The sequence below is a fragment of the Mastomys coucha genome, unplaced genomic scaffold (assembly GCF_008632895.1).
Source record: "Mastomys coucha isolate ucsf_1 unplaced genomic scaffold, UCSF_Mcou_1 pScaffold20, whole genome shotgun sequence".
NCBI classification, from domain to species: Eukaryota; Metazoa; Chordata; class Mammalia; order Rodentia; family Muridae; genus Mastomys; species Mastomys coucha.
This window is the reverse complement of record NW_022196903.1, coordinates 135,908,476-135,926,684: the sequence shown is the minus strand read 5'-3', so window position 1 is coordinate 135,926,684 and position 18,209 is coordinate 135,908,476. Positions and strand designations below refer to the sequence as shown.

Here is an 18,209-nt window from a genome sequence, read left to right as displayed (position 1 = left end):
TTGGTAAAGATCTTTTCCCAATCTGTAGGTTGCCATTTTGTCCTATTGACAGTGTCCTTTGCCTTACAAAAGATTTTCAGTTTCATGAGGTTCCTTTTATCAATTGTTGATCCTAGATGTTTTTCTGGAAGGGTGGATAGTATCCACCTTTGTTGGGTCCTGTGGGGGTCCCAGTTAGGCCAGGTATTGGGGCTAGGCATGTTTCATCTGTAAGCCTGTTTGTAATGGACCTCTGGGAGTCAAGTTGCCTCTGAGTGTGGAAGGGTGTCTGGAGGGCCAGCTCTATCTTGTGCCAAGGTGTGGGTTGGAAGTAAGCTCCAGTTCTCATGTAGCCAGTTTTGTCACTAACTTCCAGAAGTAACTTAAGCAATGTTATAGAATTTTAACTTCAAAGGGGTGAAAATTTACCAAATATATTTGTGTTGCAGCACAGAATCTGTGAAATTTTTAGGAAAACACTGGACACGAATTGCCAAGTTAGCTTGATGGTCTCTATACCCTCTTGTTTCAGATTTCTTTCCATTTATGAAGAGGCTCTCCTGCAACCCGATTTACATGCTATTCATCCTTACAAGTGTGCTCCAGGTCAACGCATTTAACAGTTCATTTAGCTTCATGTCTAAGTACCTGGAACAGGAATATGGAAAATCTACTGCAGAGGCCATCTTCCTCATGTGTATGTACTTTCATTATTTCTCCTTCACAGAACTTCCTTCTTCCATGATAGCATGGTAAACACTATACCCAAGGGCATGATAAACCCTTAAATAATATTAAAATGAAGTGCAATTTCTTAGGATATTCTTGTAAATTTCTTCTTTCCAGACTCCAGGGAAATCAAGAAAGAGTAGGGAAAGGAAGCGGCTGGAAAGCCTTTCCTCTCTTCCTCCAACCAAAATGGGAAATCATCTTAGTTACGGCAATCTCGGGGAAAGCCCTGAGAGTCCGTGTCTTGCCTCCACGTTTTACATCTGGGCTCCATTCTTTCTCTCCACACTCCTTCTAATTCAGTCCGTTGGTCCCCTTGTGGTCTGAGAAGTGTGTGCAGTCACACTCTGCATTTTTCTTTTTATTCTTTTTCTTTTGCTTTCTTTTTTTTTTTTTTAGACAGGGTTTCTCTGTGTAGCCCTGGCTGTCCTTGAACTCACTCTGTAGACCAGGCAGGCCTTGAAATCATCCTGCCTCTGCCTCCCAAGTGCTGGGATTAAAGGTGTGCGCCACCACTGCCTGGCAAAATGTGTAGCCCAGGCTGACCTCGAACTCGTGATCCTGCCTCTGCCTCCTTCAGCAAATCCTACAGGCATGCACCACCACAACCGGCTTCTTATTAGTACACTGAAGTCAAGGGTCCTGCTTTACCCTTGAAAACTAAAGATCACAGGCTGCCTACATCCATGTTGTCTAGAGTTTCTAAAACTCCAAACCTAGTCCTCACCTTCAGATATATAGCATTAAATTGTGGGAATCTGAAAAGGATGGTTACATTCTTCTAAGCTTTGTGCTAGTGTTGTGTGAATGCAACCTAGCTGGAATTTTCTCTTCCCTCTTTTTCCCCTTGATTTTTGGCTGTTCAAGGAGAGTTGGGGGAAGAATGCTGGGCAGTATCAACTATGCACAAAATATTCTATACTTGAAAAGTATAGACTCAGTTACAACTTTCAAAGCCACCTGAAACTAAATCAAATTTCCAAAAAACAGAGTGGAAAGAAATACGTAAAATAGTTAATATCATATGTAAGGCTCATACGATGTCTATAACCTGCTGCAAATGATTAAATAAATGCTAACTGTCTTTTAAAATTGATGTTATGGGGCATTCGAGAACACCTTTGTATGTGATATTTGAGTGGGTAGGGATTAGAACTGCTGTATACTAGAATAGAACTAAATAGTTTCTTAAGTAAGATATATTAGAAAAATTTGTAATATTTATTTTTTGCTGTCTTTATAAATGCCATTTTACTTGCATTTATAGGTATTTATACCTTACCTGCAATATGCATTGGATATTTAATTGCTGGCTTCATTATGAAGAAATTCAAGATCACTGTCAAGAAAGCTGCATACCTGGCATTCTGCCTGTCCTTGTCTGAATGTCTTCTTGGCTGCTGTAACTTTCTGATTACCTGTGATAATTTCCCAGTTTCTGGTTTAACTATCTATTATGAAGGGTATGCTGGTTTTTTTTTAAAATAAAGATTATAACCTTTTCACAATTTCTAGTTAATTTTCTTCAAGGATTGTGCATGACCAGATCACTTTATTATGAATTAATGGCAGTGATACATGTCTAGTTTGCATTTTTCTCCCATCCATCAATCCTTTACCATTCCATACTATATGTAAGCTTATTAAAAAAGGACTGGGGAAGTGAATCAGATTTTGATTTTATATACTGTAATGGTAGTCATGGTGATATCTTAGTCAGCTTTAAATTGTAATAAAGGAAAGTAACCTGGAGCTTTTAGCTTAAACTGTCCAGGTATTTAAACTCCCTCTATGAAATAGCTTTAAAAGTTGACTATACAGGCCAACAACCCTTCAGAGGTTTTAACAGTAGGCTCAGATTTAACATAATCGAATCTAATACATGGTTAGTCAATTAACGTATATTTTATATGTCACTGGTATAGTTGTAGTTCATGTACTCTGTGGTCTTCTATTTTGTATATTAAGGGGTTTCTGGTCATATTCCGTATTAGCATAGGGAATTTAAAACTCTGTTTAGGGCCTAGTCACATAGTCAATCAATCAGTTAAAATTAAATAAAGCATATACTTGCAGGCTTTTTTCAAAAGGTGTGAGGAAATGACTCAGTAAGAAAGCACTTGTTGAGCAGGCAGGAGGTTCTGAGTTCAGATGCCCAGAACCCATGGAAAGTTTGACATTGTTGGGGATCTGTGACTCCATTCCACATAGTGTGAGTTGAACAGCACAGTCAGGAAACCCTGAAAGTTAATGGGCCTGCTACTCAGGCTTTGCAGCATAAAAATCAGGACTGTGTCACAAACAAGGTGGAAAATTGTTACTAATGTCTACATGCATGCTGTTGTACACATGTGCACACAGACATACACAAGAGAGAGAGAGAAAGAGACAGGGTCAGAGACAGAGATAAGAGACAGAGACATGGACGCAGAGAGATCCTCAAAGTACTATTTCTTTCAAAACCCTTAAGGATAATAAAATTTAAGTAATTTCAAATATAAAATTCTAATAAATTTTATGTCATCTGATTTGAATCATGTGACTGCTGGAACAGATAATTGTGAAAAACACAGTATAAAGACTACACGTAGATATTTCTATATTTTTTTTCTGTTTTGAGAGAGAAGAAAAATGTTTCTCTCTCTCTTTCAGTGTGTGTGCACATACTGAGATGAGGAGAAGAAAATAAAATGCTTGTGTGGGCTTTTTAGTATCTATAACATTATTTCAAATTATTTCAGAGTCCAGAAACCTCTATATGTGGAAAATAATGTCCTTGCTGACTGCAACACAAGGTGTAGCTGCTTAACAAACACATGGGATCCAGTGTGTGGGGACAATGGCCTATCATACATGACAGCCTGCCTTGCCGGCTGTGAGGAGTCTGTTGGAACCGGAACCAACATGGTAAGAATGTTTCAGTGTGTGGGATGATATTTCCAATACTGTATTAACATGTGCTACAACCTAAGCCTACATCTGCTAAAAAGGAAAAAGTAGTCCTTGCTTAAAATAGATTAATATGCTTAATAGATTAATAGTAGATTAATATTTTTTAAAACAAATTTACTCAGTATATGCCTACTTGACTTTACAACTCCTAGATATCCTTTAAAACCTTGACAGAGTCTGAGCATTATTTTGTAATTGCAAAACAGTAGAGACCATTAGTTGAATGCCTTTCTGTAAAATGCTCTGATCGGGTTGGGAGCTAGCTCAGCTGTAAAGAGCTCTTGCTGCTCTTTAGGAGAGATGATAGTTCCCAGATCCTACGTAAGGCAGCTCTAGACCACTTGACACTCTCTTCCACCTGCCTCAGGCACCCGTGTGCACCTGTTTGTATACGCACAGATGCGGAAGCACACACATAAATCAACACTAAAATTAAAACTTTAAATTACCCTGGATAGAATCTGCTCTTTGTTGTCCTAGGGTGTCATAGGGTGGAGATGGACAGAAACTTGGCTTTTCATATCACAAACTTCTTTCAGTTATTTATTTATCTGTTTGCTTATTTATTTAATTATTTTATGTGTGTAAGTATGTACATATGTGTGTGTATGTATGTATGATGTGTGTGTGCGCGCATGTGTGCATGTGTGCAGGTACCTGTGCATAGGGAGGTGAGAAGGCCACCTCAGCTCTTGACTCTCAGGACCATGCACTTTGTGCTTCTGACACAAGTTCTTACTGGCCTGGAATTTGCTAGTTCATTCAGGCTGCTTGGCAAGTGAGCCTCAGGGTGTTGCCTGGTCCACTGATCCTTCAGATCCAATGTTGAAAGCACATCCTCTTGCATGCATTTTCCCCATGTGTGCTGGGATGAGAACTCGGGTCCTCAAGCTTGTGCAGGTCATCACTAACTGTTCCCCTCCCCCAGCCCCTCATCATGACAGTTTAGCATCGTAAATTGTCACACATTTGTCTTGCCTAAAACAGATTGTAATCCTGAGAGTTGATTGGCAATCAAAGTGAAATAGAAATTTTGATTCTTATATTTTTGGTTGTGAGCCTAGCCTTTAATGGCTGAGCCATCTCTCCAGCCCTAAATTTTGATTCTTAATCAGACCTGCGAATAATGACTATTCAGAAAATATGTGAAATATAAATTTGCATTCTTAATCAGACCTGGGAACATAATTTATTTATTTAAATTTTATATATTTATAAAATTATAAAATATATGCTTAAGTATATGCTTTAATATATGCTTAAATATATGCTTATATAAACTCTTTTTGGGGGGGACATGACTTTATTACTAAGCACCTATTACACTAACATTCTGAAATACATTTTGTTTTAGCACTTAATACTAACATCAAAACTAAAGAAAGCCATATTTATTTACTTTTATTTAATATTTATTATGTGTAGACTATAAAGTTGGCTGAGTAGAAAAAGACATTTTCCACCAGCCCTTTGCAGTAGAATTATATCCTGGGACCCACATGGTACAAAGAGAGAACTAATTTCCATAATTTATTTCCTGAATTCTACATGGAATCCATGGCACATTCCTATCCACAATTCAACACACAAATGCACTCACATGCACACACATATACACATACATACACAAGAAATGCCAAACAAACAATCAAATAGATATCAAAAGTAAAGTAAAAGGTGCATTTAGAATAATTTAAATTTTGCAAATTTATTTGATGAATTTGAAAAAATGGTACCATTAAAAATATCTCTTTTTATATTTTATGGTAGAATTGTATGATACCAAAGAAAAAAGAGAAATGTAAATAAAAAGGACAAATAGTGTGCATTTCATTCATTCAGTGATTTTAACTCAATGGTGTTTGTGCCTGAACTCAGGTTCTCATTTAACCTGCACGATGCTGTCCCCCTGTGTCATATCCTTGACCCAACACTCTCCACTTGGATCCAACCGCCTGTGCAGAAGATACTGAAGGTTTAAACCCAATAGTTTTCTCTTTTAAATAGGATACTAGTTTCTTGTTTTTGTTTGTTTGTTTTGACAGGTGTTTCAAAATTGCAGCTGCATTGGGTCATCAGGAAACTCATCTGCAGTCCTGGGGCTGTGTAACAAAGGCCCTGAGTGTGCTAAAAAGCTGCAGTACTTCTTAATCCTGTCAGTAATTCTCAGTGTCTTATACTCACTCTCAGCCATCCCTGGATACATGGTTTTTCTGAGGTAATAAGTAACTCCTTCATTTAGTTTTCCCTTTCTTTCTTAGTAATGTGAACGCGTGTGAGCGTGTGTGAGTGTGTGTGTGTGTGTGAGCATGTGTGTGCATGTGTATGTGTGTGTGAGCATGTGTGTGTGTGAGCGTGTGTGTGTGTGAGCGCGCGTGTGTGTGTGTGAGCATGTATGTGTGTGTGTGAGCGTGTGTGTGTGTGCGTGTGTGTGTATGTGAGCGTGTGAGTGTGTGTGTGTATGTGAGCGTGTGAGCGTGTGTGTGTGTGTGTGTGTGAGCGTGTGTGTGTGTGTGTGTGTGTGTGTGTGTGGTATACACGCGCGCAGATATGCGTTCTCTCTCCTGTGTGCCTCTAAGAACACAGGATGTCAGAAAACAATGCTGGGGATCCCACTCTCTTCTTTCTCCTGATAGGATTTCTCTAGTATTTCTCCTGCTGTGCTGCCTGAGTACTTCAGTGTACCTGGCCCTCAAGTTCCCAAGCAGTTCTGTTTTTACCTCCAATTTCACTGTGGGAATGCTGGCAGCGCAGCTCTATGCCACCACTGTGGGAATGCTGGCAGTGCAGCTCTCTCTATGCCACCACTGTGGGAATGCTGGCAGTGCAGCTCTATGCCACCACTGTGGGAATGCTGGCAGTGCAGCTCTCTCTATGCCACCACTGTGGAAATGCTGGCAGTGCAGCTATATGCCACCACTTTGGCCATCTTTATTTTAATATCCTACATTTGTTTATGGGTTATGGGGACTGAAATTGGGCCATAAGTTTTTACACATTGAACCACCTTACTCAAGTCATTTATATATATTTTTTTGCTTTTGTTTTGTTTTGTTTTGGTTTGGTTTTTGTCATTTTAAAAAAGTTTCTTTTCTCAGGTAAGGCCTTTGGAGACATGCATGGTTCCCACAATCTCAATGCTCTAAGATACTTTATTAAGACATTTATACTAAGCCCTCCTAAATTTAATAATAACATAAAGTTTGCTGGAATGTTTCTTCCTGTCTTCTATTTTCTCTCCTTACTAAGGATAAAAGAATGTGTGTGTGTCGTTTGGGACAGTTAGTTGACACTAACTTGTGGAGTCAGTAGCCCTCCCGGTTCCTCAATCATGCCCCAAACTCTTCTACAAGGCTTGCAGAGCTCAGCCTAATGTTTGGCTGTTGGTCTCTGAGTCTGTTTCAGTCACCTGCTAAGTGGAACCTCTCAGAGAACAGTTATGCTAGGCTAGGCTTGTGACTTTGAATCCAGACTGACAGATACAAACACAGCTCCAAGGTAGTTGAAGGAGGAAAGCAGGTCTGCTCTGTGTTTGATTGATCCTCTGAGGACAGCTTGGCATATTCCCTCCTAATAGGCAAGGGTTGTTACTGCATTTACTTATGTCCATCTCATACAGGGTACCTGTGCATCCAGGCCAGTGGTGACTAATATAGCTGCCAACAGTGTCTTCACATGTTGCATCATTGTGATAAGGCTCTGACCAACAAAGAGGCATCCAAGTTCCTGCGCATCCACAGCAGTAGTTATTTTCTCCATTAACACAGGGACCCCCATGGAGACATGGCTGACTTGGCACATTCATCAAAGTTGAGTTTGTAGTTTTCTCCAAGGAATCCAGCTGTACAATCACAGAAGCAAGCTCCAAGAGCATCCTGACACACAACACCATGTAGACATGGCTGGGATCCACATTCATTAATTTCCGATTCAGTTTCTACCAGAATACTCTTGGGGACAGACACACGTGTATCTTCCTATCTCATTGAGGCATACAGCCTCAGTACTCCAGAAATGAGATACAAATTCATCCACTTCCTAGTCGCAATGCCTGCCTTGGTATCCAGGCCCACAGAAGCAGGGATAGCCATGGATTCCATCCTGGCATACAGCCCCATGTGACAAGTGCCGGAAGCCATTCATTCTCATCTGTCTCACAGAACCTTCCAGCATATCCAGCAAGGCAGCTACAGACAAGTTGTCTTTATAGTAGGTGCCACCATGCTGACAGGTGTTCCTTCCACAGGAGTTAGTGCCAGTTTCACAGGTCATCCCTCTGTACCCAGGAGGACATTAGCTCAGGAAGCCCCCTTTTCTTGGGATAGTCATACAAGTGGCAATTCCTTGGTAAGGACTAGAGAAGCAAGGGTATTTTAGGTAGATCTTCATAGTCTTTGTCCAAATTATTGGCTATATCTGAGCAATAATTTTCGTCCTGTGGGAAACCCATGTGAGTAGAAATGTCTTGGCAAGAATTTAAGAGACACCTGATATTGTTTTGTTTTGTTTTGTTTTGCAAAATGAATCCTGACCTCTCAAGTCACTGCAGGAATAGGCACATCCTTTCCCACTGAGGCCAGTCAAGATAGCCCAATTAGGGTACCAGGATTCACAGACTGGCAACAGAATCAGGATAAGCCCCTGCTCCAGTTTTTGGGGGACCTGACCTGCATGGAGACCAAGCTGCAATCTACTACATATGGGGTGGTGTCCAGGTCTAGTCCTTGTATTGCCCTTTGGTTGGTGGTTCAGTCAATGTGAGCTCCCAAAGATCCAGGTTAATTGATTCTGTTGGTTTTCTTGTAGTCCCTATCCTCTCCAGATTCCTCAACCCTTCCTTCATCTCATAGCCCTGCCTTTGCATGGCTGAGCTCCAGGTGCGGGAAACTGCAGCAGCTATGTTACGAGTCTCTGGAACCCTACTCACACTTCAGGGGCTGTGCCTCCTGTCTGAGTGGAGTGCCACTGCCACAGAGCAGCTTGTGGTTAATAGGAAAACCTTTTTTCCCCCAGCTTATCAGCTGGGACTTTTGTTGCCTAATGCCTGAATCTAGTGTCCTAAGCTTAGATTTCTTGCTGCCACATTGGATAACAAATATTGCTGGACTTTCTGGACCTGCCAGCATTTAAATAATGACACAGAGACTTATTCATTTTTTACTATAGCTTAGGCCTGTAGCTAGGGATACTACCCAGCTGGTTCATTTAACTAAATTTTATTATCTTAGCCCATGGCCCTGCACATGGTTAGTTCTTTACCTCATTCTTAGTCCCAGTACTTCAAACGATCTCTGGATCCTGCTGACAAATTGCCACTTCTCTGCTTCTGTTCCCAGAGACCAAATCTCAGCCCAGAGATCCCACCTCCCATCTTCTGCTTAGCTATTGAAAGTTAGCTCTTTATTAAACCCAATCAGAGAATGCCTTAGGCAAGCAAGGAAGGACAGAGATGCACCTTCACACCACATACCCCAACACTTTTATATTCATATTCAATTGCATGATGTGGTATTGGAGATGTGGCATATGCTTTGTTTCAGTTCATCCATTCATAGAAATATAAAGGCACCAAGTACTACTAATTCTTAAGACTTATTCTTGCAAGTGAGGGACATTTGGCTGTCACGTCTGTCAGTCCATCACCTGCCAGGCAGATTCAGCTGATGTGGTTAAATGGTGTCTCCTTCCTCCCTCACCATTCCAGGTGCCTCAGTTGCCAAGCTGTATGCTCAGCTCATAAGGATTTTTCCTCATGGAGGAGAATGGTTACAGATGAAGGGCATGTGGCCAGCTGAACTCTCCTATTAGAGCCTCCAAGCACACTCTCATGAGATGCTCTCATGTTTACAGCACACCTATTCCCATTTCCACCCTTTACTCTCTTTCTCAATTATCTTAGTTACTGAAAGTTGACAGTTCCACTAGGTGTATAAAAAAGAAAAACATGCTTCATTGGTGTTGTAAAGTATGATTATTTGAAAAACTTTGTGTGTACATGAGTTTGTGTGTGTGTGTGTGTGTGTGTGTGTGTGTGTGTGTGTGTGTGTGTGTATGCTATGGCATGCAGGTTGAACTGAGAGGACAGCTCACAGGAGCTGGTTCTGTTTATACCAGGTATTGAAATCAATTTGTCAATCAGTCGGCTAGTAGCTTTACTAACTGAGCCATCTTGTAGGCTCTAATGTGTGATTTCTTGATGTAATGTAAGGCCTGTTCAAGATACTTTTCTTGTATTTCTTTTCTCTGTCTTGTTGCATTTGAAGATTGCAATGTAAATGATGGATAACTCAGTGCTACTGTTGACCTACTATCATTTCTCTTCTAGTTTGTTGTGTTTTCTTTAACTCTTTTATGGAATTGCTTCCAAAATGAAATCCCAACAGTTGCTTATATTATGCTTTTCTTACACCATGGAGTATTTGGTGGGAATAGATCACATTTCAAGATGATTTCTGTATTTCTAAAAGTATTTTTTAATTATTGTCCTAACATGTTTGTAGGTCTTTTGTAAATAATTATCAAAATCGTCTTAGAAGAGACAAGTGTCTACAGTTGCTAATTCCATATAGCATACTAATTTTCTTAATGTCATAGCTTGCATGATAGATTCTTTCTCTGTTTATCTGTGGAATGGCATTTACAATATCTCAAATATTTATATGACATGTACTAGCTTTTTTAAAATCAGCATGCCAAAATGTTTGCAAACAACTTAAGGCAACAATGATTTAATTAGTTTGTTCTTTCAAAGGTTTGGGTCCTTTATGGTGGGTATGGAAGGGCAGTTACCAAGGAAACCAGAAAATTAGTCATCTAAGTTAGCAGACAATCTCTGTTAAAGAGCCCAGTCCTGCTTTAGATAGATGGAGGTCAGAGGACAGCTTTCAGAGGTCCTTACTCTCCTCTTCTGTGTGCACTTGAGAGAGGTAAGTATGTATCATTCTCACTTCAGGATGAAAAGTTTAACCATGAGAATCATGAACTACCACTGTCATGAAAAGGTTGCTAGGGCAGATATTCAGTGACATGATGAACTTTTATATATGTATTTGTGTATTTTTCAGGTGTATCAAGTCTGAAGAGAAGTCTCTTGGAGTTGGATTACATGCATTTTGCATAAGAATATTTGGTATAAAGAGTTTCCCAACATATCAGATCAATATTAAGTGCTTAGTAAACAAATTACTTTTCTCTGAATATGAAGATAGCAAATATCTTGTCAACCTGAAACAGAAATCTCACCACAAATGGAATAAGGATTTATTCTAGAAGTGACCATAATATAGGAACACAAATTCATATCTTTCAAACATCATGTTACAACATGAGGATAGTTTCAATGATGTTTATACTTAGAGAATAAAAGAATCCATGAACAAGAGTCTTCTCAAATCTATCTGTGGGAATGTCAGGAAGTACAGTTACAGCAAAGCAAATAGGTCTGTGTTGTAGGCTCGGATGCTATCTGATGGCCTGCTTAGTGTTTGAGTAGGTCGAAGTTGAAACTAGAGACCTCTTAAGTCAAGATATCACTAAAGGGTTCATGTGATAGTCATATAGATATAAGGTCAGAAACAGGAATGGGGCAATGAGTAATCAGTAAAAATATAAAGATAATTTGTCTCTGGAAGCATCATGACCTTGTAGCATTCTTAACATTATTAACATGGGTGTGCTGTGCCCATTTAACTGAAACTTTAGTTTACAAGTGTTTGGAACTGGCTACTTATAATTAGTCAGAGAATAAAGTAACTGAAGAGATGAAAAGTGTTTCTTCTTATCTTTAAAGACCTTATCTAAACATAATTACACCTTTCAACTTTTGGAAGATTTAAGAATAAATGATAAGGAAATAGTTTGTTAGTTGGGTGTACAGAAAACCAATACTTTAAAAAAAATGTGAGAACCAAGATTATGAACTCAAGGAATGTTGTTTTTAGGATCTTATACACAGCTTTCATCTGTTGTGATTTAAAAACTTTACATTAACTGATATTTCATAAAAGTAATCTTAGAGCATTTGATTCATAATTTTTTATATTGATTTAAAAAATAATAGAACTGAAGTACTTCCAAATGCAATTTTTGGTTGTAGTTGTTGATTTGTTTTTGTTTTTTCTTTCTTTTCATTGCAGCTGGCATTCCGGCACCTATTTACTTTGGAGCTTTGTTAGACAGAACTTGTTTACGTTGGGGAACTCAGAAATGTGGTGAGCCAGGGGCATGCAGGATGTATGATATAAATAGATTCAGGTAAGTATAACTTTGAGACATGCTTTTGCAGCATAAAATTCTTATATAACGTTCCCCTTTCATACAAAGCATCGTCTTGAGTGATAAGATTATATATGGCTTCACTTTCAGAGTGCTATATGGTTTTAAACATCTATTTACATACATATGAATCTGTGGAGGCCATACCTAAACATACCATAATCAATACATTTTGTCCAACTTCAAAAGTCCCCATAGTCTACAGCAGTCTCAACAATGTTAAAGCTCCAAAGTTCAAAATCTCTTCTGACATTCATCCAATCACTTAATTGTAATTCCCAAAGCAAGACAGGAAATGAGCTGGGCAACCTCCAAACTTGCATCTCCATGTCTGATGTCAAAGTTGTCTTCAGATCCCCAACCCCTTTTTCATTTTGTTGACTACCACAAAGTTCTTCCTCCTGGGTTGGTTCCACTCTCTGTTAGCAGCATTCTTTGGCAAACATCTCACAGCATCTTAAACATCTTAGGGCCTCCAAGGCAATTTTAACATTATAGCTTCTTGTTCCAATGTCTGGGATCCACATATGATCTTCTGGGCTCCTCCAAAGGCTGGTTTCACTTCTCTAGCTCTGTCCTCTTTAGCACTCTAAAGTCAGGTTGATTCATTCCACTGTCATTGCTATTCTTGGTGATTGATCATCCCATGGTACTGGCATCTCCAATATGTTGGGCTGGGGTCTTCTGCTGCAACTAAGCTTCACAAATAGCCTATCCTATAATCTTTTCAGGGTGCCAAACCTAAAACCCTTTACATGACCTCCTCAGTTCTTGGCCATCAACTGTAACTGAGGCTACATCTTTACCAATGGCCTTCCCTGGCTTCTCACAGTACCACGCCTCAGCTACTCTTCGTGACCCCTTCATGCCTTCAAAACCAGTACTACCTGGGTGACTCTTACACATTATCAAGTACAGTTGCAGTACAAGGTACAATCAAGGCTATCGCTGGAATACAGCTTCTTTGTCCTCTCAGAAAAACACTTCCCAGAGATTTCACCTCAAAAATGCTGGTCTCTTCTTAATCACTACTAATTTCTTAGTTCCAGCTAACCAGCATCAATTGTCCCAGTAGTGTCTTTTATTCTGGACTCTAAAGCCAGAGACACAGGGACAAAGCTGCAGAGTTCTGCTGCTTGCTGGGGCTGGAACATGGCCCCATTGTTCTATTACAGTATCACCAGCTTTCTGTTTTCTAGCTCATTCACTGCCTAAGGCTGGCTGTCCTGGAACTTGCTCTGTAGACTGACTTTGAACTCAGAGATCTGCTTGACTTTCTCCTGAGCACTGGGATGAAAGGTGTGGTCCACCAAGTCTGAATTTTAAGTTTTTTTTTTCACCTAGAACTTGCTCTGTTCTAGGATGCCCTTGAACTCAGAGATCTGCTTGTCTTTGCCTTCTGGAACTAAAGGTTTGTACTACCAGGCCTGAACCTAAATTTGGCTGGGTGGAATCTTGCCCCAAGGTCACTACTCCTTTAATTCAATTTAATATCCTTAAACACAGGATTTAGCTTCATTTCAATTCCTAATGCCCCATTAAAATTCAAATCATATATTTTATATTTTTCCTTTCTCAGCTTGCTATGCTTGTTTAAAATGCTCTTCATGAGACTTAGCCAGAGAACAAAGTCTATGATGGGTGTTTATGAGACTTCCCTTTTCAATTCGATTAAGCTAAGTCTTCACTTTAGACTCAGGTAGACTCTTCAGACAAGGGCAAAAAGTAGTCATTTTCTTCTTTTTTTTTATTAGATATTTTCTTTGTTTACATTACAAATGATATCTGCTCTCCTGGTTACCCCTCGGGAAAAAAAAAACAAACAAAAACAAAAACAAAAAAACTAAACCCTGTTTCCTCCACACTCCCCCTGCTCACCAACCCATTCTTTCTCACTTACTGGCCCTGGAATTCTCCTACACTGGGGCATAAACCTTCACAGGACCAAGGGCCTCTCCTCCCATTGATGACCAACTAGTCCATCCTCTGCTATATATGCAGCTGGAGCCATGAGTCCCACCATGTGTGCTCTTTGGTTGATGGTTTGGTTCCTGGGAGCTCTGAGGGTACTAGTTAGTTCATTGTTGTTCGTCCTAAGGGGCTGCAAACCCTCTAGCTCCTTGGGTCCTTTCTCTAGCTCCTTCATTTGGGGACCCTGTACTCAGTCCAATGGACGGCTGTGAGCCTCTACTTCTGTATTACCCGGGCACTGGCAGAGTCTCTCAGGAGACAACCATATCAGGCTCCTGTCAGTCAGCACTTGCTGACATCCACAATAGTGTCTGGATTTGATGATTGAATATGGAAAGTATTCCCAGTTGGAGCAGTCTCTGGATTGTCTTTCTTTCAGTCTCTGCTCCATAGTTTGTCTCTGCAACTCCTTAGATGGTTATTTTGTTCCCCCTTCTAAGAAGGAACGAAGCATCCACACTTTGTCTTCCTTCTTCTTGAGTTTCTTGTGGTTTGTGGAATGGATTTTGGGCATTCTGAACTTCTGGGTTAATAGCCACTTATCAGAGAGTGCATGGTATATGTGTTCTTTTGTGATTGGGTTACCTCACTCAGGATGATATTCTCCAGATCCATCCATTTCCCTAAGAATTTCATAAATTCATTGTTTTTAATAGCTGAGTAGTACTCCATTGTGTAGATGTACCACATTTTCTGTATCCACTCCTCTGTTTAGGGACATGTGGGTTATTTCCAGCTTCTGGCTATTATAAATAAGGCTGCTATGAACACGGTGGCGCATGTGTCTTTATTACATGTTGGAGCATCTTCTGGGTATATGCCCAGGAATGGTATATCTGGGTCCTCTGGTAGTACTATGTCCAATTTCCTGAGGAACTGCCAAACTGATTTCCAGAGTGGTTGTACCAGCTTGCAGTCCCACCAGCAATGAAAGAGTATTCCTCTTTCTCCACAACCTCTTCAGTATCTGATGTCACCTGAGTTTTTTATCCTAACCATTCTGACTGGTGTGAGGTGGAATCTCAGGGTTGTTTTGATTTGCATTTCCCTGATGACTAAGGATGTTGAACATTTCTTTAGGTGCTTCTCAGCCATTTGGTATTCATCTGTTGAGAATTCATTGTTTAGCTCTGTACCCCATTTTTAATAGGGTTATTTGGTTCTCTGGAGTCTAACTTCTTGAGTTCTTTGTATATATTGGATATTAGCCCTCTATCAGATATAGGATTGGTAAAGATCTTTTCCCAATTTGTTGGTTGCCATTTTGTCCTATTGACAGTGTCTTTTGCCTTATAGAAGCTTTGCAACTTTATGAGGTCCCATTTGTCAATTCTTGATCTTAGAGCATAAGCTATTGGTGTTCTGTTCAATAAATTTTCCCCTGTGCCTATGTGCTCAAGGCTCTTCCCCACTTTCTTTTCTATTAGTTTGAGTGTATCTGGTTTTATGTGGATGTACTTGATCCACTTGGACTTGAGCCTTGTACAAGGAGATAGGAATGGATCAATTTGCATTCTTCTTCATGCTAACTGCCAGTTGAGCCAGCACCATTTGTTGAAAATGCTTTTATTTTCCACTGTATGGTTTAGCTCCTTTGTCAAAGTTCAAGTGGCCATAGTTTTGTGGGTTCATTTCTGGGTCTTCAATTCTATTCCATTGATCTACCTGCCTGTCACTGTAACAATACCACACAATTTTTATCACAATTGCTCTCTAGTACAGCTTAAGGTCCGGGATGGTGATTCTGCCAGAGGTTCCTTTATTGTTGAGATCTTTGGTTAATGTTTTCATAACCTCTTGGAATATGCTTTCTAAGTGCAGATGCCTTCTTGCTGACTCAGAAGTAATTAACTCCTGACATCTGGAAACTAGCAGAGTTCTCAATGCAGTTTTGACATCCGAAAGACCATTAATAGCAATCCTATTATAAAAGGACTTAATAATCACTAATATAATATTAGGAATATTTATATAATCATCATTAAGAATTAAGAGGTCATTTATTTGTATAGTATCACTACAAGACAGTACATCTTCATAGTTCTGCAGAGATTTGTTCCAAAGCATGGGCTAATAGCTAGTGATTGTATATGTATACACACACACACACACACACACACACACACACACACACACACACAGAGGAAAGCATACTCATAGAAGGAATCTTTCCTAAATTGAAATTCTCCTGGGCCTTGACTGCAGGAGCAAATTTGTAGTAGATTTTAACCCAAGGTGAACCCATCTTAGAAAGATCACCTGCTAGTTTTTAACTTCTCCTTGATGGTTCTCGACACTTATATAGTCTAGAATGTCTGGCCAAACTCATGGTGCCACCCATTGGTATCTGTGTCTTCTCACTTCAATTACTGTAATCAAAATAATATCTCATGAACATGTTCACAGGCCAACATAATCCATACAGGCCTTCACTGAAACTTACTTCTCAGGAGATTCTAGATAGTATCTAATTGACAAAACAATCCATCATACCAGATTTCAGTGTGTTGAGAACCTGAAATAGCACTTTCATAGTCATTTAGAAATGTATTTATATTAAAAATACATATTTCCTAAACATATAAAGTCCAGAAACTTTAAGGCATATTTTATCAAATTTATAAGTAACAAATGTTTGCAACAGTATACAAGTTATTGTAAGAAATAGTGAAAGGAAAAATTACCTAACTCATTTCAGGAAGCTTGTACAGTCTTTATGCTTACCTGGACAAGTTCAACAAAAGGAAAGAATCTGGGGCTAAAATGATGACTCGCTTAAGAGCACATATCAACCATGCAGTGATCATGAGTTCAATTTCCTTATCTCACATTGGGCAGAACACAAAATCTTGTTATTCAGGCTCATAGGTATCTAGGACTTATGAACACATACTAACACAGAGATGTAACACATACACATTGTTAAAAAATAATAAAAATTTAAAACCTATTGGTCACTTTATATGCAAAATTATGTATGAAAATGAACAAATTGAATGTTCTTTTATACAAAACTGACTAATAGAAATTATTTTAGACATTACAGGATTTCCATATCTCAAAAAATCTACTAGTAGTACAAAGCATACAATTGTTGAGTAGGAGAATAACTTGAAAATGATCTCATGATGCTTTATACATGTCTGAGAAAAATTTAAGCAAACAAAACAGAAAGCAAACGTTTCCATAAACTGATATGAGTCATGTTGCATACTCACAAGTGCTAGAAGAGCAGTGTACAGTGTTCACATGGTGGAAATTCATCATCAGAAACAACTTTCTGAAAGCATCCTTATAGACACACCCAGGTACATATTTCAAAAATGATCATAACTTCAGTTAAGATGACAATGGAAAATGAGTCATTAGCAACATGGAGAAAATATACTTAAATTTCTATAGTAGAAAATTTCTACATTTTTAACAAACAAAATGAATAAATTGGGTGGGCAGTGGTGGCGCACACCTTTAATCCCAGCACTTGGGAGACAGAAGCAGGCAGATTTTTGAGTTTGAGGCCAGCCTGGTCTACAGAGTGAGTTCCAGGACAGCCAGGGCTACACGAGAAACCCTGTCTCGAAAAACAAACAAACAAACAAACAAAAAACAAAAACAAACAAACAAAAAAGAATAAATTGGCAAAGTAGATTACATAAAGTACATGAGAAAATAATTACCTGACATATTTCATCAAAGCATAAATGATCTTTAATAATACACAAATTTACATACCTAAACATAAAGGTTTAATACAGATTAGTTCTTTTCAATAGGAACATTTTTTGGGGATTGCCTGTAGCATTAAGAGGATCAAGCTATCTCCCTGCATTCATTATTGTAATACTTATAAGGAAGTTCTGTCTCCCTGGGAACATCGACTCTTCAGAAACTGGACCTGCAGAGATGAAGTTCACTGAGAAGGAAAGCGAGTGCACAGATGCGCACAGAAGTCCTAAGGTCGAGAATGATGGAGAACTGAAAACTAAGCTATAAAGAGTTTTTGACTGCCCTGTGCAAGGCCATGAATAGAATGTACAGTTGATGAGTTTTGAATCATGAAACATACAGTAGGAACTCTCATCTCTAAGAACCTCAACAATTACTTTTACTTATCATAAAAATAATTATTGATAGCATTTTCAGGAGGTTGGTGTAGGACTTAAGATTTTCCAAAATACACTTCTATAAAGACCCCTACACTGAACAATAAAGCTTTCTTCATTTGCAAACAACATTTTCTCTTATATCAAGAGAAGTATGTGTTTCCTATATATCTTTAAATAGCTTTAAAACCTATGCCTTAA

At 39.1% G+C, this 18,209-nt stretch overlaps 1 protein-coding gene across 1 annotated transcript in view; it reads left to right on the top strand.

The window, feature by feature from the left end:
- Window positions 1-17,898, top strand: part of LOC116098423 (solute carrier organic anion transporter family member 1A4-like) — a 43,158-nt gene extending 25,260 nt beyond the window's left edge. Inside the window, exons 8-14 of the mRNA XM_031381044.1 lie at window positions 512-676; window positions 1,976-2,171; window positions 3,450-3,615; window positions 5,706-5,878; window positions 10,725-10,789; window positions 11,796-11,913; window positions 17,679-17,898. Of these exons, the coding sequence (XP_031236904.1) occupies window positions 512-676; window positions 1,976-2,171; window positions 3,450-3,615; window positions 5,706-5,878; window positions 10,725-10,789; window positions 11,796-11,913; window positions 17,679-17,898 (1,103 nt within the window). The remainder of the gene's footprint in view (window positions 1-511; window positions 677-1,975; window positions 2,172-3,449; window positions 3,616-5,705; window positions 5,879-10,724; window positions 10,790-11,795; window positions 11,914-17,678) is intronic.
- Window positions 17,899-18,209: the final 311 nt, after the last annotated feature.